Source organism: Engraulis encrasicolus, chromosome 22, assembly GCF_034702125.1.
Source record: "Engraulis encrasicolus isolate BLACKSEA-1 chromosome 22, IST_EnEncr_1.0, whole genome shotgun sequence".
NCBI lineage: Eukaryota > Metazoa > Chordata > Actinopteri > Clupeiformes > Engraulidae > Engraulis > Engraulis encrasicolus.
The window spans coordinates 48,715,781-48,736,001 of NC_085878.1; the positions used below are offsets into that span (position 1 = coordinate 48,715,781).

At 45.8% G+C, this 20,221-nt stretch overlaps 1 protein-coding gene across 1 annotated transcript in view; it reads left to right on the forward strand.

Annotated features, from left to right (window-relative positions):
• Positions 1 to 20,221, forward strand: part of rxfp1 (relaxin family peptide receptor 1) — a 117,236-nt gene that overhangs the window by 88,472 nt on the left and 8,543 nt on the right. Inside the window, exons 11-17 of the mRNA XM_063188496.1 lie at positions 1,817 to 1,888; positions 2,957 to 3,028; positions 3,652 to 3,723; positions 5,349 to 5,420; positions 8,778 to 9,007; positions 13,462 to 13,607; positions 14,275 to 14,539. Coding sequence (XP_063044566.1) covers positions 1,817 to 1,888; positions 2,957 to 3,028; positions 3,652 to 3,723; positions 5,349 to 5,420; positions 8,778 to 9,007; positions 13,462 to 13,607; positions 14,275 to 14,539 — 929 coding nt within the window. The remainder of the gene's footprint in view (positions 1 to 1,816; positions 1,889 to 2,956; positions 3,029 to 3,651; positions 3,724 to 5,348; positions 5,421 to 8,777; positions 9,008 to 13,461; positions 13,608 to 14,274; positions 14,540 to 20,221) is intronic.

The following is a 20,221-nucleotide window of genomic DNA, read 5'->3' on the forward strand; positions in this document are numbered from 1 at the left end:
TACACCCTCTGGCGGGCTGGATCTGGCTTATGTTTGAGGGAAGGAAGGATTTAAATCTCTGTGAAGGCAGGAGCAAGTAATGACAGCTGTCAATCAATCACAAACCTCCTCCCAAGCTATTGTTTGAGACTGTTTGCCACTGCACCTTGCCACTGACCCATATCAATGAGGTTGGCTTGTCATTTGTGCTTATTCTACATCTGTTTTCACACTGTTCAGGGTTTGTTCACACAGTGTACCAAGATCTTACATTGTATTCTGGCACTTAGGCTACTACTAACTAATTAATTGAAATCTAGGCCTACTAGGTCCTTACTAAGGTTATACTGGTAATAAATATTGTGCATGAACAAGACATTTGCGAATGCATGCCTAACAAATGTTTGATTTTGCTTAGTACATGCCTTACAATATACTTATACAGGCATTTATATTGTATGCAATAGTGGTAATAAATGTAATGCTAATATGAAGTGTTTCTTTTCCTCCATTCAATCCTATATTCCTCTCCTTTTTACTTGATTCCTCACCTCATTTACTCCTCTGCTCAAGAAAGTCTGATGAAGAATGTGCAGCAGACTCTGCTGCACATTCTTCATCAGACTTTCTTTTCCTTTGCATCATCATACCCTATCTCATTTGTGTCACAACGTGTTCGCACATGGCACTCAAGTGCAAATGGGTGAGCTCTTATTTGGTCATCGGAATACACAGGAGAGCTGCACGTGTTTGGACAAGGCGTTAATTCAGCAGTTGATTTGTTTCTGTTTAGCTTTTTCTAATCTGCATGTAAATTTTTCCGTGTCACTGAAGTTTAACGCAATCCCCCTCCCCGCCACGTCTCCTAATGAATACCAATGACTGACTTGGCTGTTGTGGGTCTGTCTTTGTGTGTGTGTGTGTGTGTGTGTGTGTGTGTGTGTGTGTGTGTGTGTGTGTGTGTCTGTGTGTCTGTGTGTCTGTGTGTCTGTGTGTCTGTGTGTTTGTGTCTCTGTGTGTGTGTGTGTCTGTGTGTGTGTGTGTGTGTGAGAGAGAGAGAGAGAGAGAGAGAGAGAGAGAGAGAGAGAGAGAGAGAGAGAGAGAGAGAGAGAGAGAGAGAGAGAATGATGCGCCTGATTGTGTGTGCGTGTGCGTGTGCGTGTGTGTGTGCGTACGTGCGCGTGTTTGCCAGTGTAATGAACTTCCTGGCCCATGTTGGGTGGCGTTCAAGGATGCGGTGGGTCTTCACTAATAGAAGGAATCTATATGTGCAGTAGGTCTCATCAGTCATCCATCCAGCAGAGCATCAGTGACAAGCAAGGTCATCATGTTTTACCACAGATTGACAGGCGTGTCAGGAATTTTAACCAACAGCAACAAAAAAACAATCAAGTCAAAGTCAACGCCAAGGTCAACTTGGACTGTATTGCCAATTTTGGCCATACCGAGTGTGCACGACGACACACAGAAGATTGAATTTATGATCAGACAATTCAGCAGCACAAGTATGAAGACATAAATGTTGACCTCATAGCACCTACAGTACATTGTAGGAGGTATCTAGACGCCTACATGGCTGAGAACAAGAATAGAAAGATGGAAAACAGTAAACATTATTGGGATGGAGAGCAAGGGTCAAGTACAGGGCTACTGCCAGGGGAAAGTGAAGTAGGTTGTAAAGTAGTTGGAAATTAATAATCCCTTACGATGTGTGTGTGTGTGTGTGTGTGTGTGTGTGTGTGTGTGTGTGTGTGTGTGTGTGTGTGTGTGTGTGTGTGTGTGTGTGTGTCTGTGTGTGTGTGTGTGTGTCTGTCTGCGTTTTGTTTTTATTTTTCAGAGTACTGCAGAGGAACAGAATCAACCATCTTCATGACAAGGCTTTCTCCCCTCTTCACAAACTGGGCGAGCTGTAGGTTACATTCTCTCTAAAAACGCCATGAACAGCACACACACACACACACACACACACACACACACACACACACACACACACAATCACACCAACACACACACACCAGTCACAACATGAAAAACAAATTAAAATTAATTTTGACCCAATTTAATTTGCCATGACACAACTTCCCTCCAATTAAAAACAGCTAATGTATCCAACAGTGAAATGTGTCATTCCGGGACAGATATTTAAGCCCAAACAAATTGAGCATTGCAAGATGGGGAGTATGGCACAAAAGGGAGCTATAGCCTAGAGCTCAAACTCAAACTAGTTCCTTATGTGTTTCTGTTTCTAAGCGTGTTTTGTATGACTCTACTCATTTATTATCAACTGCAGTTGACGTGAGTTTCCACAGTTGCTGCAGACAGGGCCCCTGACAGCTTTTGCCGGGGCCAGGACGAAGTTATCCAGTACATAATATGTAACGAAAACCACATTTTGTGCCCCTCTCTCCCTGGGCCCGGAAGAGCTAACCCCTTTGCCTCTCCCAGAGAATGTATAGAAAGTGGAGAATTCTGGGTGCTTCATTACGACGAGGATATAGCAGTAGTCTTGAAAAATCTCAGAATCAAGACTGACAGACATTCTTGAAAGTGGAACAGTGCTTGGTGACGTGGAAGTGACGATGACGCGGAATCCTTGAAAATTGACCATTGAGCATTGTGCTTCCAAGCATGCTTGACTTTGAGAAATGGTGAAAGGATCATTGATGTGTTCAGTAGCAGAAGTCAGGTGGTGCAATCACATCATGTGACTATTCCTTGGATAATTTTGATGGATCATATCAACATTTATTTCATGTTAATAATTAATGTACTTCACACAATAGTTCCACTCCAGCTGTGGTTGCGTCACCCTGTCTTCCGATTCAGTGACCCGACAATGCATAAGTGTGTTACCATCTCTGAGGGTGTTTGTGTCTGTGATCATATTCCTGACCCTCTTTGTGCTCCTTCTGTATAGAATGTAAGCGTGTGAGAATATGTTCCTGACCCTTAGTGTGCTTGTGTTGTTTCTGTGTAGAGATCTGTCCAATAACCGCATCGCTGCCTTCCCTCCCCATCTCTTTGTGCACCTGCTTGACCTGCTTCAGCTGTAAGTGCCCACCCTCCACTTTGGAATGTGCATTTCTGTATATATATGTGTGTGTGTGTGTGTGTGTGTGTGTGTGTGTGTGTGTGTGTGTGTGTGTGTGTGTGTGTGTGTGTGTGTGTGTGTGTGTGTGTGTGTGTGTGTGTGTGTGCGCGTGTGCGTGCGTGTTGTGTGCGTCTTAGAAACTCCCCCGTAAAGCCAGAGATTGATCTCTTGGCCCCATTAGCTTGGGAGCCTTTAGTCTTTGGTCTGTGTGTGTGTGTGTGTGAGAGAGAGAGAGAGAGAGAGAGAGAGAGAGTGTGTGTGTGCGTGTGCGTGTGCGTGTGCGTGTGCGTGTGTGTGTGTGTGTGCATGTGAGAGAGAGAGAGAGAGAGAGAGAGAGAGAGAGAGAGAGAGAGAGAGAGAGAGAGAGAGAACGTGAGTGTGTGAGTGTGTGAGTGTGTGAGTGTGTGAGTGTGTGAGTGTTCTCACATTAAGCCCTAGTTGGGCAGGTTACTTATGATGATGTTTGCTCTTTCTCCAATGAGCCCTAGCTATTACTGTAGATGCTGTAAACTGAAGATATTTCATTCCTTCTTGGTCAGGGATGATCTTAGTGTAATATAGTTGTTGCACTCTCTCTACAGAAACATCTCCTACAATCCCATCCTTGACCTGGAGGTGGATCACTTCGACAACCTGTATAAACTGAAATCACTGTGAGTTTGATGTAGTCGCCTTTACTTTTCCCCAACAGATTGGTATTGCTGATATTCACATTGGACACCATATACAGTAGTATACCATGCGTGAGATTGAGCCTGTCGATTGTGTGTGTGTGTGTGTGTGTGTGTGTGTGTGTGTGTGTGTGTGTGTGTGTGTGTGTGTGTGTGTGTGTGTGTGGGTGTGGGTGTGGGTGTGGGTGTGCGTGTGGGTGTGGGTGTGGGTGTACTGTAATGGGTGGAGTGTTTTTGATGCTGATGTTCTTGATGCATGTCTGTGAAATTGCTATTTAAAATACACGTAGCATATGAGAAAACCTTCTGGTAGAATGACGACTCAGCTGGTACTTGCTATGTCCTCAGATTCTAATCTAATGGCAACTGAGATTGTGAACTGCTGTTTTTATGGTGTGCTTTAATGCTTGGCTATCATTATTGATTAATAGTCAGTCCGCTGACACCTGTAAATACAAAAGCAGCTAAACTCACAGAAATAATCTCATGGAGATTCTATCCATCCTTATCATCATGCTGCAGAAACAACATAAGACATAAGATGACTGAGGAGAGAGAGACAGAGAGAGAGAGAGAGAGAGAGAGAGAGAGAGAGAGAGAGAGAGAGAGAGAGAGAGAGAGGCAGAGGCAGAGACAGAGACAGAGAGAAAGGAAATGAAAGGATGAATAGAAACAGTGATGGAAAGTTGAAAGAGGAGCAGAGGAGTTGTCAATACTTTTCTTGGTGTTGTTGCATAGTGGAAGTGTGCCCTCTTGAATATGCTGCCATGTCACTGGCTGAACACAGTAACAGAACAGCATGTCAGACATGAAAACAAAACCGCTGCCATCGTGAGTGTGTGTCTCCGACTCAGACAAAGCAAGCAAGTCATAACGGTGGCATTTATTCACTCTCAGTAGTGGGACTCCACAGGAATGCTTCCTTTTCGGGGGCACACATCAAAGCGTAGTACCCCCTTAGAAAAGCCGGTCTGCAATTCCGTGCCTGTGTTGTGAGAGGAAACAGAAAGGAGTCGAGGGGGGAGAAGAGACGCAAAGTACATGAGCAGAATCAGTAACCAACATTGCCATGCAAATGGCACAACTGGAAGCAGTGAACCCCCTCCTTACTCCCCCTGCTATCCCGACAACAAAGCTCTGTAAGAGTTGGTCTGGCAAAGTGGCTTTGTAAATTGAGTTCTCTGAAGAAAGAGAATTTAATTGACTCCGAAATCAAGGGTGGTTTAAATTTCACGAGGTGGCAGATTGACTCAGTTGCAAACTCTTGTGCTGCAACATAGGGAGAGGTGTCAGAAACACTGTTCAGACGATTTCCTCCCAACACAGTTGAGCTCATTGAGTATGGTAGAGTGGAGTTATTGATCCCCAGGGGAAAATAAAGGGGCCAAATCGCTTACAAGTAAAACACATATTACAGTATATATGTCTGTCTACCTACCTTGAGTACTCATTACAATCAGCTGATTTAGAGCTGGTTGGATCCAATTTGTGAAAAGGGTTTTACTTTCTGAAGCTGGGACTGAGACCACAGCTGACACAGGAAGGACGGCCGAGCCCAGGCTATCCTTCTCTTTTCTTTTCATCTCATTTCATTTCTTATCCTCTAGGGTCATTGATGGGATAGAGATTGGGAACATCCAGAGACGCATGTTCGAGCCTCTCAGGAATCTCACACACATGTAAGTGCCCTGCCAGAGCTCTCAATGTCTAGATCAGGGGTCGGCAGCCTATGCCATGCGTACTGTATCATGAAATGAATGTCCAAAACATTGAATGAAAGTGAGCAGCAGAGCTAAGAGCTCTTGCAAGGGAGTGGCAAAGGGGTCAGTTGTCCTGGGCCCAGGCAGAGAGGGGGGCCAAATTGGTTTTCATTACATTGTACATTGTACATTTCAAATCACTGAGTGAAATGAGTCAGATGCCAGATATAACATTCTGAAAGGAACGACAGCCCTTTACAGGTGCTCATGGGGCCCCATCAGGGTTGGAATGTAGCAGCGCTCAGATAGCATCAGCTATCAGATTCTGAGGGCAACAGATAGCAGGTCCTCAACCAATCCCCACAGCTCTAGATGAGGTTCACCTGCTGAGACGCCCCAGTGTGTGTGTGTGTGTGTGTGTGTGTGTGTGTGTGTGTGTGTGTGTGTGTGTGTGTATGTGTGTGTGTTTGTGTGTGTGATTTTGCTCACTGTTTGGGTAGCATTACATGTTTGATGTTGTGTGCTGGCTGGCTTATTGTGACTCATACTTGACAGCTGGGGCTGGAGCCAGATGGCACAGATTTAACCACACACACGTGCATGTTTGTGTGTGTCTGTGCGTGCGTGTGTGCATGCGTGTGTGCATGTTTTTCCAGGGGGATATCACCATTGCAGCAGCACACCTTCACAACTGAACATTACAGAGATATTGCGGGGCTTGAGGACCGTAAAGTGCAAAATGACCCACATAGATCATTGCAATTTACCTTACCTTGCTTTAAGTTAAAAGTAAACCTAATGTGCCCTACTCTTACAACCACACCATCATATGGCTTTACACATGCCTAGGGTAAAGGTGTAAGTAAATAATAATCGATATGTATTGATGCATCGATCCTACAGCCAACGATTGAAACGGATCGTATCGTATCATGGGGCATTGTTAAGTACCTAAAATAATCGAATCACTGGACCCTGCCCAATGCCCTAGCTCCATAACATAATAGAAGTGGAAAAGTAATTGCAAAGAATCGAATCATATTCATATTCAAATCATGATTCGATTCGAATCATATTGTCATGGAGGCTGTGATTTACACACCTAGCCTAGGACAGACCTTATGCCTTGGATCTTTTAGTTTTATGCGTCTTTTAATGTTTCTCATTTTTGCCGGAGATATGCTTGCTGTGTGACTTAATTTATGCAGGCAGCCACGGGCGACCAAGTGTACATGCTTTCTTCAGAACGATCAGAGCACTACACACAGTAGGTGTAGAGAGCTCTAGAGAGGGGTAGAGAGCTGGGGGCCAGAGAGCCAACGGGGCTCTCATTAATATTTCACACCACTGGTTGAGGGTCTCGCAACCTCATCATTGAAATCTGAAGATCGTCTCTCGCGGGCGCACACGTCTGCGTACCTTTTGTCAGGTGTCCTACTGTACTATGTGCAATATTGACATAAAATACGGATGGCAATGTGTTCATGTACGGAAATTGCTCGAGCAGGTTGCCGGTACAACTCCTGACCCGCCAGGTTGGTGGGGGGAGTAATTAACAAATGCTCTCCCTCATCCTCCTCCATGACTGAGGTACACTGAGCATGGTACCGTCCTACCACACTGCTCCCTTGGGGCACCATTGGGGGCTGCCCCCTTCCATAGGTGAGGCATAAATGCAATTTCATTATGTGCAGTGAGCACTGTGTGTTGTGGAGTGCTGTGTCACAATGGCAATGGGAGTTGGAGTGTCTCTGGTGGGCTTTCAGGCTTTCTTTTCTTTCATGCAGTTGTATTGCTCACACGAGCCTTAGCCAGGTTCTCAGAAAGGACTATGCAAAGTAAATGCTGCTCTGCCGGGTGCTGACAAGTCAAGGGCAGCGCGAGCAATACAACTACATGTCGACATTGGCAATACTTTCTCCAGTAGAATGCATGGAGTGATTTTGGTCAAACATTTTAGCTTAAAGCATATGCTTTTCAGTCCACCTCCACCCCCAACCACACACACACACGTACACACACACAGTTTCACTGTTCTCTGTCATTCCGCACACATTCTGGTCTCCCTCCACTGGGCCAGAAAGGCTTAACATACACCCACACCCACACACACACACACACACACACACACACCTGCCGGGGGACGCCAAATACCAGTGTGGTGATTAATCCTCTCTCAGCCTCAGACTGACGTAGGTTGTCCAGTCCAGCACTAGCACCCAGAGATGTTGAGCTGCGGCTCACTCCCATGCTACAGTTCTCCTGTTCTGGACCCCGTTTCGCAAAAGTGTGATTGCTAACCACTGAGCAACTTAGGAGGTTGCCAATCACAAAAGCACACAAGGGACATAAACACTCTCCCACACGCACGTGCACACGCACGCACGCACACACACGCACGCACGCACGCACGCACGCACACACACACACACACACACACACACACACACCACCGTGCATATGAATGCTAGACCATCTAGTTTACCTCACCTCTGAAGTTAACATTGAGTTTGACTTTGACATTTTTAAAGACAGTGTGCTGGAAGCATGTGCTCTCCCTCCTGAACCTTCACTGCTGGCTTTGGCTACACTTTGACCACCTCTTTCTGTAACTTTTACATTCACTTCTGCACCCTGAAATACATGATGACAGTTCCAGAACTGTTTGCTACTTTTGGCCACCTTTTACCTTGTCTTGCACTCTCTACCTCAGCTATGCGTAATGTTTGAGTCTGTGGGAAAAAATGTATTTTTGCCTTAAGTACTGTATGTGTTGTGCAACCAGCCACTCAGATACTTCAAGAAGTATTGCAGTACTGTGGCTATGTGCTACAGGTTTCTGACCCTTGTATACCCCACTAACTGTGTAGTCCATTTTTGTGAATATATACTGTATACATGTATATAGACATACCGCTTTTAATGTACCTTATCCCACTCTTCCACTTCCTCCCTGATCCCGTAATACTGACTTTGACCTTGACTTTAATATCTCTTTAATCAGTCTCTCCATGACTTTGAATTAGACCTTGACTTCTGCTCTCCGAATTATGTCTCAGATACCTGCAGAAGTTCCAGTACTGTGGCTATACAAGTCTTTGACCACAGAAAACCAATGCTAGCCCAAAACCTTAACTCACCTCTGACCCCTGTACACTGTTTGACTTTGACTTTGACATTTTGACACTCTCACAGATATTTCAAGAAGTTCCAGCTTTGTGGCTATGCACACCTGACTCTTGAATTCAAACAGCGACTCTTGAATTCACTGAACCCTCACCGCTAACCTTGACTTGAAGTTTGACCTTGACCTCTGCCCTCTGTCCACTCCCTCAGATATTTCAAGAAGTTCCAGTACTGTGGATATGCGCCGCACGTGCGGAGCTGCAAGCCCAACACGGATGGCATCTCGTCGCTCGAGGACCTACTGGCCAACATCGTGCTGCGCGTGTTTGTGTGGGTTGTCTCGGCAACCACCTGCTTTGGCAACGTCTTCGTGATCTGCATGCGCTCCTACATACGCTCCGAGAACAAACTGCACGCCATGTGCATCATCTCACTCTGCTGTGAGTGCCACTCGTCCGTATAGAGGAAAAACCCCAGGCATGCATGCACACACTCATGTACTAATGCTACATGGAGAGGGAGCTGTAACACTCCACACATGGACACACCACAGATTAAAGTAGACTGGCAGTCGGTGCTCTAGACAGCAGGCGGAAATAAGGACACAGCTCCGCCATCTTACCACAGACTAACTCAGCTGTGAGAAAACTGTGCAAAAAAAGTTTTGAACAATGTTTTGTTTATTTTTTGGAAGGCTTTCACATTTCATTACACCTAAAACCTCACTCCGAAAAAAACAATAATCTGTACTACCACCCAAGCGTTGTATCAGAGACAGTTGATCGAGGTTACGATAGCCTAGAGAATCCTTTCTTTGTAGTCTATGTCATTTTGTGGATATTTTTATATTGGATAGTCATGCCTGTGCATAGACAATTTATTTGCTCTGCTTTACTCAAAGTTAAGGTCAGAAGTGTGTTTACATTATCTGCATTTTGTAACGAGAGGCAACTGGTTCAGCCAACTGTCTTTTCTAAAGAAGCTTAGGGTAACCATAGCAACAACACAGGTCTAGAATATACGGTAGACAAAAAGCGCTCGTAACAGACAGACGCTTTCCGTATCTGCCTGTGAGAGCCCTTGGCGTGAATCCATTTGGTGGACAAACTTACACGTAATATGAGTTGCTAGTGCATGACAAAATTGAGACACTGGCACACTAAAATGTAGTTACCTTGTTATAACTTTCATATACACAGTTAATGTGTTATGTACTGTTGCTGCCTATAGAAATCCTTCTCTGCTTCTCTAACATTATTTACCTTATGGACTGTCAATGGAACAAATTTCTTGCAGATTTTACCAATATTATAGGCTACAGCAATACAGCCTGCTGTGCGAAGCCTGTGGTAAAATGGTGGCGTGGCGACAGATCTCAGAAATACCTGACCAACTGCCAATCTATTTTAGACACACACATACACACACACACAGAGACACACACACAGAGACACACACACAGAGACACACACACACACACACACACACACACACACACACACACACACACACACACACACACACACACACACACACACACACGTGCACGTCACAATCTGGTGAGAATCTGACACTCACTGAGCGTGTGTGTGTTCGTGTGTTCGTGTGTTCGTGTGTGGGTCTCTGGCACTGGACAGGAGCTCCTTCAATGACTGCCAGATTGTGAAGTCAGACCCAGATGCACTCTTCTGGGAGGTCGATAAGGCATGAATTAGAAATGCATGAAAGTTTCATTTTTGTATGTTGGTGTGTGTGTGTGTGTGTGTGTGCGTGCGTGCATGCATGCCTGTGTGCGTGTGTGTGTGTGTAATGACATGTGGGCTTATGTGTGGGTGTGTGTGGGTATGCATGAGATTGTGTATGCAGTCACATCCTTTTTTTGTGTCGATTTCTATCGCCTTATTTAGCCACTACCCACAAGCACACACACACACACACACACACACACACACACACACACACACACACACACACACACACACACACACACACACACAGACCTTCTCTGCGTCATCCTTAAGGGTGGGTTATGTTCTCTTTTCAGCCTGTCGCCTACAAGTCAACGCAGTTGGTTTTGATTTTTGCTCGATCATAGGTCTGCGCGATCCGTATCCATCGCAACGGTAGGGGTAGCTCTCTGCGGGCAGTCACATTTTCAGGGGTGCACACCAAGTCACTGCGGAGGGGGGAAAAGTAACTGCGTGGCTGTCTGAATCATCGCGCAGACACGTTTGTTTCTGAGCGTATATCAGGCTTTAGACCCAAGTGTCTTCCGTTCCACTTTAGTTCCACTTCCGTTCCACGCTATCCCCTTCTCTCGTATCCTCCAGTTCGCTGCAGCTCCCCACCCCCCTGCCCCTCTCCTCTCTCTCACCAGATTGGGAAGTCAGACCCAGATACAGTACACTCTTCAGGGAGGTCAACAAGGGATACATTTTAAATGCAAAAGCGCTAGTGTGTATATGTGTGTGTGTGTGTGTGTGTGTGTTCATGTTTGTTCATGTTTGTTCATGTGGGTGTTCATACAAATCTCTATCTCCTAATTTGTGGGCTGCTTATTTCATTTCACGATCTGAAATTTGAATAAGCATGCATACATTTGCATACATCTGCTGATTGCGTAAACTGCGCTGAAGAGCCACTTACCCATTGGTTGTCACTGGAGACACACACACCCGCATGCACAGACACGCACGCACGCATCCACGCACGTACGCACGTACGCATGTACACAGCTGGTGGGCTGATCATAATGGGGCTGCAGTACACAGGACCACGCAAGGGTCAACAGCACCCGTGGAAGTCTTGAGTAGCTGGTATAGATGTATACAGTGCATTGAATTTAATTACGAGCAGCATATTGGCCGAGATCGAAGGCCTGGGCCATGAAGCACGACAACCAATAAGAGCCCTACACACACACACACACACACACACACACACACACACACACACACACACACACACACACACACACACACACACACACACACACACACACACACGTCCCTTCACACACATACCTGATTGAGAGATGATGAAAGAATAGCAATTGGAAAGAGAAAAAAAAATAGCAGGCATAGCGAGGGGTGAACGTGCTTGCTAGACTACGTACTGTATGCGGGCAGTGAACTGTAAGGGAGTCTCTCTCTCTCTCTCTCTCTCTCTCTCTCTCTCTCTCTCTCTCTCTCTCTCTCTCTCTCTCTCACACACACACACACACACACACACACACACACACACTCACTCACTCGCTTACTCACTCTCAGACACACACACACACACGCACACACACGCACACACACACACACACACACACACACACACACACACACACACACACACACACACACACACACTACTATGTTTCTACACACACACGCACACACAAATGCGATCCTCTCATGTCTTCACATACACACAGACACATACAGTATGTACTGTAGCCACACACACACACACACACACACACACACACACACACACACACACACACACACACACACACACACACACACACACACAGCATTGGTAGGCCTATGTTTCTTTTTTCCTCTGTGGTGCCCCTCAAGTCCCCTAGGCATGAAGTCGTTTGTCTGACTTGAGAAGCTGCCCTTTATACACACACACATTCCTCTGCTTTACTATCACACCCATCTGTGTACTTCAAAGGCTCTGGAATTTGTGTGATGATGATCCTTTCTTCATACATGGGGGGGTAATGGACGCCTTGCCTCGCCTACTGTAAACATATTTGAGGCGGCTAAGCGTGTGTGTGTGTGTGTGTGTGTGTGTGTGTGTGTGTGTGTGTGTGTGTGTGTGTGTTTGTGTGTGTGTGTGTGTGTGTGTGTGTGTGTGTGTGTGTGTGTGCGTGCGTGCGTGCGTGCGTGCGTGTGAGAGAGAGGGAGAGAGTGATAGATTGTGCTGATGTGAGCATGTTTGCATGTGAGCATGTTTGAAGCCACTTTAAAGGAATACGGAGGCTAATGTATTCCTCTTTGAAGTTGCAATATGGCACCTTAACATGTCACATTACATTCATCACTAGATTGATGTCTTTTAAATGATTGAAATCAGCCATGAACTGACATGTTGACGAGTTGTTGGCATGTTTTTGACCTGATGGGAAAATATCAAGCCAGATGCTAAAATTCAATGCCAATCTTTTTGACACTTTTGAGATGTTTACATATACCACATACGGTATCAAAATCTTAATTGTACATGACTCCCAGGGAAGCAAGATAAAAGATATGAAAAGAGATCATCTGACTTGAAATGAACTGCTTATCAAATAAAAAGCTAAATTAGTATTATAAATACTTTAAGTATATAAGTATTATAATATAGGAGAAAATACACAGTACACGCACATGAACATTATTTGTTTGTTTGTTATTAGTAGTTTGTTATTAGCAGAATAGCAATGACGAAATTGTTATATAGGCTTAATATAAACATAAATACTGTGTGTCATGGCATAGTGGTGTACGCAGTGCTATGGTAATGACAGAATTTGTTTTCAACCAATAGTGAAGCAGGCGATGAGAAGAAGGCAGCTGAGAAGGCTGAAAAGGGGGCACTCAGTCACAAACGGAGGAAGAAATATTTTTTAGAATGTTGAACCATCTACATTAGAACAGACTTCTTTCATTTGATCACAAAAGAAGTAATATGTAACCTAATAATGTTTTAATGCCAGATTTGAATAGAATAGAATGGGGTGGGTATAGGGGCTTGGTATGGCAGATGTTGGGTGGGGGGCGTTGGCAGGCTTATGCTGTGGTAAAGGGGGCGTTTGTTTACCTACCAAAAGATTGAGAACCACTGTACTAGTGGAACAGTAGGCATTATGAGGCTATGAAGTGACTGTGACCCCATCCCTTTCACTCAGGTGCTGATGGCCTGATGGGTGTGTACCTGTTCATGATTGGCACCTATGACCTGAAGTTCCGTGGCGAGTATAACCGGCACGCCCAGGCCTGGATGGACAGCTCAGCCTGCCAAGTGGTGGGCTCTCTGGCCATGCTCTCCACAGAGGTACTGTCACATTTTTAAAGCACTTTGAAACTTCTTGCTGTATGAAGTGTGCTTCACAAATATGTTTCTTCCTCTTCTTCTTCGTCTTCTTCTTTTTGTGTGATGCTGTTGACCTACAGTACCTGACATTGAAAAAGTACATCTGCATTGTCTACCCGTACTGCTACATGCAGTTGTCATTTATTTGCTTTTTTCATTCATTATTAATTTGTATTATTGATATTATTGTAAAGGTGAGTGTTCTGCTGAGCTACCTGATGCGTGAGAAGTGCATCTGCGTTGTCTATCCATTCTAATACCTAGTTATTATTTATGAATTATTATGTATTATTTATTATTTGATTTTACTATTTTTCATTACTTTTTTCTTGTTTCTGTTGTTGCAGTTATTTTACAGTGTGCTGCTGCTGACCTTCCTGACGCTGGAAAAGTTCATATGCATCACCTACCTGTTCCGTGACCTGCAGTTATTATTTATTCATTTATTTATTTGTTTCTTTGTTTGTTTGTTTGTTTGTTATTATTGTACAGTTGAGTGTGCTGCTGCTGACTTACCTGTCGCTGGAGAAGTGCATGTGCATTGTCTACTTGTTCCGCTACCTGTAGTAATTATTTATCCATTTACTATTTATTTTACTATGTATATATTATTATTATCGTTCCACAGGTGAGTGTGCTGCTGCTGACCTACCTGACACTGGAGAAGTACATCTGCATCGTCTACCCGTTCCGCTACCTGACGCCGGGCCGTCGCCGCACCGTCACCATCCTGGTGGCCATCTGGGTGCTCGGCTTCGTCATCGCCTTCCTGCCACTCGTCTGCAAGGGAGTGTTCCGGAACTTTTACGGCACCAACGGCGTGTGCTTCCCGCTACACTCGGAGCAGCCGGAGACAGAAGGGGCGCAGATCTACTCCATTGTCATCTTCCTGGGTACAGTACTGCGCAGTACGGTGGCCTGGAAGGGATAATCTACAACTGGCATCTATATATGCCATTCACTTTTAATTGATTTTTGCTTGGGAAATGGTTGGGAAAAATGTGCTGCTTAATTCTCACAGTTTGTCTGTAACCTAGCTCTCGCCCGATCTGCATGTTTCTGTTCAGCATAGCGAGCTACACTTACAGTTCTTGAAGGAATTTCTTATCTGGTCATCTTTCGCGACCTGGAGGTGTTTGAATTGATCAGGACTTGTCTGAGATGGGCCATAGTCAAAGAATTTAAACGTGGTGAAGGAGGGAAATAAGAAGCGAAAACAGTCACTGTTCCCAAAACGGTAATGACCATATCCAAATCTCTTTGTTAAGTCTCTTGGTATTGTCATAGCAGTGTTAACAAGTGGTTTCTCTGATCACGTACAGAAAAACAAAACCAGCCCATCAGAAAGCTAATCACAGCCATAGTACCAGTGTTTGTAAAGGCAGAACCCCATTCACATGGTGAGAGCCAGGTTACTTTGCCTGTGCTTTGAGATTGTGATTGATCTGTATCCAGCCTTATAATAAAGATGAGTCTGGGGTAAAAAAAAAAAAAAAAACTTCAGAAGAGCCTTGACGGGGTAAATGGACTAGAAAACTATATATACACAGTAAGTGTGTGCACATGCATGACTGATAGATAGATAGTTTATTTGTCCTTTAGGAAAATAGTTTGGTGCCATTTTCAGTACATCTGATACAATTACAAAGACATTACAATAAACAAGAACACAATAGACAAACACAACCCCCCTCACTCTGTAGGACAAGAAGACGGGTTGACAAAAAAACAACTTAAACACAGTAAAGTGCAATTATTCAGGGTAAATTCTGGGTAAATGGACTGTGCCACTGTCTGAGAGTGAGTGAGTGAGTGAGTGAGTGAGTGAGTGTGCGCGTGCATGCAAGTTTGTGCATGCGTGAGTTTGTGCGTGTGCCCTTTGTTTGTGTGAGTGTGTTTTTCTGTGTGTGTGTAATATGTGCGCACACGTGTGTGTATTGTGTGTGTGTGTATGTGTGCACACGTGCATCTATTGTGTGTGTGTGTGTGTGTGTGTGTGTGTGTGTGTGTGTGTGTGTGTGTGTGTGTGTGTGTGTGCGTGTGCGTGTACTACACCAATGTGTGCCAATCTACCTTCGTGAGGCCACTGCTGTTGGAGCACACCCACATGCTGGGACCCTCGTTCCATGTGGGGCCCACATTCTGGACCCCACATATTTTGTCCCCTTTTGCTGGGGTAGTTTTGTTGTTACTGGTAAAAGTAAAAGTGTAAAAACATTTCCTCACTGACAGGTTAGGGTTAGGGATTGTTTTGGTTTGGGCAGAATTTAGCATTATTTAGCTATTGTTAGAGTTAATGTAGTGGACCCCCCATTTTTGTCTTTTTGTTATTCCATTATTATTCCCTGATTCTCATTCTGTCTTTTTGTTGTTCTGTCAGAAGTTGTTTTGCTTTAATCGTGCTGTTGCACGTTTTCGCCACTAGATGGCATCATAGGACCAGCCTATGAGTTGAGTAGCCAGTGACTAGGTCACGCGAGAAGAACGTAACTGAGAAGTGACAGTAGTTGTGTTATGATCTTGAAGGCAGCGGTTACGCTGAAGCTGTATGTTTTGTCCTGAGGAAGAAATGTAAATAAACCCCAAAGAACCATCGAAAACTCAACACACACTTGAGGACATTCTTTCATTCAAGTGTGCAACAAAATTTGGCGCCCAAACGTGGAACGGAACAACGGTATGAAGAAAGTTGTCTGAGGAAAAAGTTTGAGCACTGGAAATGGATCTGGAGAAGCTACAAGACCAGCTAACGGAGCTACTGTGCCCGCTAACTTTGGAGCAGCTAAAACAGGTCTGTACCCAAGCTAAAGTCCCGTCAGACACATCAAGGAGGCATACGTTGATCCGTACTATTAACGAAACTGTGGACAATGCGATTGATAATGAAGATGAAAATGCGGCAGAATTGTTTGTGAGAGAGTTAATAGCTACAGCTAGAATGTTCGGGCAAAGTGGAGCGAAAGGTGATGGGGAAAGTGGCGCGAGCGAGTGTGAGTTACAGCGTTTACAGCGACAGTATGCCGAGATGCAGATACGCTTCCAAGAGTCAACGAAATTGATAGAGGAAGAAATGAATCGGCTGAGAGGGAACGTAAACAAGACCACTAGCTCGCCCATGACGACTAGCTCACCTATCGATCCCCAACCTACAGTTTCCCGACCGTCAGAAGTGGTCATCAGACGGGAGTTTAGAATTAGCGGCCAAATAGGTGAGCTGGGACAGAAGGATAAACTGTCATACACCAGTCTTATGCATCAGATCGACACGGGGAAACGTAAAGGCCACAGTGATGTTGAAATTGTCGAAGCTGTAGTGAAAGCTGCCTCTCCCGGAATGAGTCTCTGAGATATGCTGGAAAGCAAGAGTAGTTTGACACTTAGCCATTTAAAAACGATTCTGAAAGCTCACTACAAAGAAAACAGCACGACCGATCTGTTTCATAGACTCGTGAATATCACCCAAGATGCTAAAGAATCCCCTCAGAACTTTCTATTTCGGGCAATTGAACTCAAAGAAAGACTGATGGCCGCTGCGTTTGATTCTAGCGCTGACGTACAGTATAGCCCCGACCTAATTCAGCGAAAATTCCTCAGGTCACTTAGCACCGGGCTACTGAGCGATAATATCAAGCTGCAACTGAAAGGCTACATGGATGATCAGAGCGTGACTGACGAGATGCTGATAGAGAAAATGAACGATGCGGCCGCTGTTGATGTAGAGAGAGAACAGAAAATGAGGAGGAGTCTCGCAGTCAGACCCGCCAGAGTAAACGAGCTACAGGCAGAGCCAGCTTTGGATCAGTTACAAACAGACACAGCATCAGCCAGGGCCAATGTCAAAAGCCAAAAAGTCACCACGGCAAAAAGTAACATCGAGATGGAACTGATGGATGCTGTCAAGCAACTGAGAGAGGAGGTAGCAGAGCTGAGGAAGAATGTTCATCAGTCACCACGGCCACCGAACCAGTTCCAACACCACCAGCAGTCACCACGATCACCGAACCAGTTCAGACCCAGGACCAGGCGGGCGTGCAGAGGATGCCAGGAGAGAGGCAACGAGGAGCACTGTGACCACTGCTTCAAATGCGGCCTGGCTGGACACCTCGCTCGAGACTGTAGGGGTCAGCGGAGCTACAGCGGTAACAGTGACACAGTGAACCTGTCTGGCCAAAGTGTGGGAAGAAGTACCATCCAAGAACAACTCGGTGAGTCCAGTGAGACGCAGGTGATCCTGAGGGACTGCATCCAACAGCTGGAAGAGAAGGTGCAGGCAGCAAAGGGACCAGGTGAGCGTCTTCCAGGGTCTGTGAACATCAGCCACATCTCTCCCCGACACCAGTCTCAGCTGCTGCGTCTCATCGGAAAGAAGTGCATGGTCAGCTGCTACTTCAACGGTGTGAAGACTGAAGCATTATGGGACACAGGGTCACAAGTTTGCCTCATCAACGAAGCCTGGCGGAAGAAGAACATCCCAAAGGTGAGGGTCCGTGACACTGTAGAACTGCTTGGCCCCGGCGCTCTGGTGGGGAAAGCCGTCAACCAGACAGACATCCCATTTCGAGGGTGGGTGGAAGTGGAGTTCCAGCTCGAGCCAGCCCAAGCCCCGCACTTCATGCTACAAGTCCCGATGCTGGTGACCAGTGAGAAGGGTGCAGCTGAGGAGCCAATCATCGGGTACAATGTCATCGAGCAGCTGCTGAAGAGTGGGGTGGGCCACCCACAGGAGGTAGTCGCACAGGCGGTGAGCACAGCTTTCTCTTTTGACTGTAAAAAGGCTGAAATGTTTGTTAAAATTGTAAAAGCCAGTGACCCTGAGTGCAGTGATGGTGTGGTGAGAATGGGAAGGCAGAGAGAAGTGATACCAGCTGGCCAAGTGAAAAGTGTGAAGTGTTCAGTGAGGACAGGGCCTCTGATAGCTAGACAAGAAGCACTGTTTATGCCTGACGAACAAGCCCCCTTGCCAGATGGTCTTAATATGACAGAGAACATGTTAACACTGAGTAAAGGGACATACTCTCGCCTTGCCCTGCCTGTTGCTAATGACACATGCCATGACATCACTCTGAGCCCGCGCACAGTCCTAGGGCAAGTCCAGTTAGTCAAAGCTGTGTATCCTGCAGAAGCCAAGCCTGTCGTCGCCCCCCCAGCCTCTCCTGTGGTGCCCCCTACAGTCATCAATGAGGAACTTCAACCTGCTGAAAAGGAGCTGGATGACAAAGACAGGTATGATCCACCGATTGACCTCTCTCACCTCCCCTTTGTACAGCAGCAGAAAGTGAAGCAGATGTTGAGGGAAGAGTGCGGAGCATTCGCGAGAGATGAAAATGATGCGGGCTGTATCCCTTCTCTGCAGCTCAAAATCAGACTCACTGACCCAACACCTGTACGCCGTACGTATGTGTCTGTTCCTAAACCCCTACACAGAGATGTCAAGCAGTACTTAGAAGATCTCCTGAACAGGGGCTGGATTCAGAAATCACGATCGCACTACTCGTCACCCATTGTCTGTGTGCGGAAGAAAGATGGTACTCTCCGTCTCTGCTGTGATTATAGGGAGCTCAACCAAAAGTCACTGCCTGATCGCCATCCCATCCCACGCATTCAAGACATGCTAGACAGCTTACACGGCAGTGCCTGGTTTTCAGTGCTAGACCAAGGCAAAGCGTATCACCAGGGCTTCATGGAAGAGAGTAGTAGGCCCCTCACTGCCTTTATAACACCCTGGGGACTCTACGAGTGGGTAAGAATTCCCTTCGGCTTGTCTAGTGCCCCCTCTGAATTCCAACGCAGCATGGAGGAATGCCTGGTTGGCCTGCGAGATGAGGTATGTGAGCCCTACTTAGATGACAACTTGTGTCACAGTAAAACATTTGATAACCACCTGAATGATGTTAGGAAAGTGCTTCGACGGTATCAGCAGCATGGGGTGAAACTGACTGCCAAGAAGTGTGAGCTGTTCAAGAACAAGGTCAGATTCCTGGGGAAGATCGTGACAAAAGAAGGCTACACGATGGATCCAGCAGAGGTGGCCCCCGTGCAAGATATGAAGGAACGAAAACCAGCTACCGTGGGTGAGTTGAGAAAGCTACTTGGCTTCATCTCATACTACAGATCATACATCCCAAACTTCTCTCGCATTGCCAAGCCTCTGTATGCCCTGTTGTGCTCTGACGTGTCAAGCCAGGACGCCACAGTGACCGATCACAAGAAGAAAGCGGTGTTGCAAAAGAAAAAGCGAACCCAGGTGCCCTCCCATCAGCGAATCAAGTGGACAGATGAGCATAGTGCAGTACTGTGTCAGCTGATAGATCACCTGTCTAGCCCCCCTGTACTGGGCTACCCCAACTTTGAAGAGCCGTTCGTCCTACACTGTGACGCTTCACAAGAAGGACTCGGGGCAGTGCTTTATCAAAGACAGGAAGGAAAGATGAAGGTCATTGCTTATGGCTCCCGCACTCTCTCTGCTGCAGAGAAAAATTACCATCTCCACTCTGGTAAGCTAGAATTTTTAGCAATGAAATGGGCCATCTGTGAGCGATTTAGAGATTATTTGTATTATGCTCCAAACTTTGTAG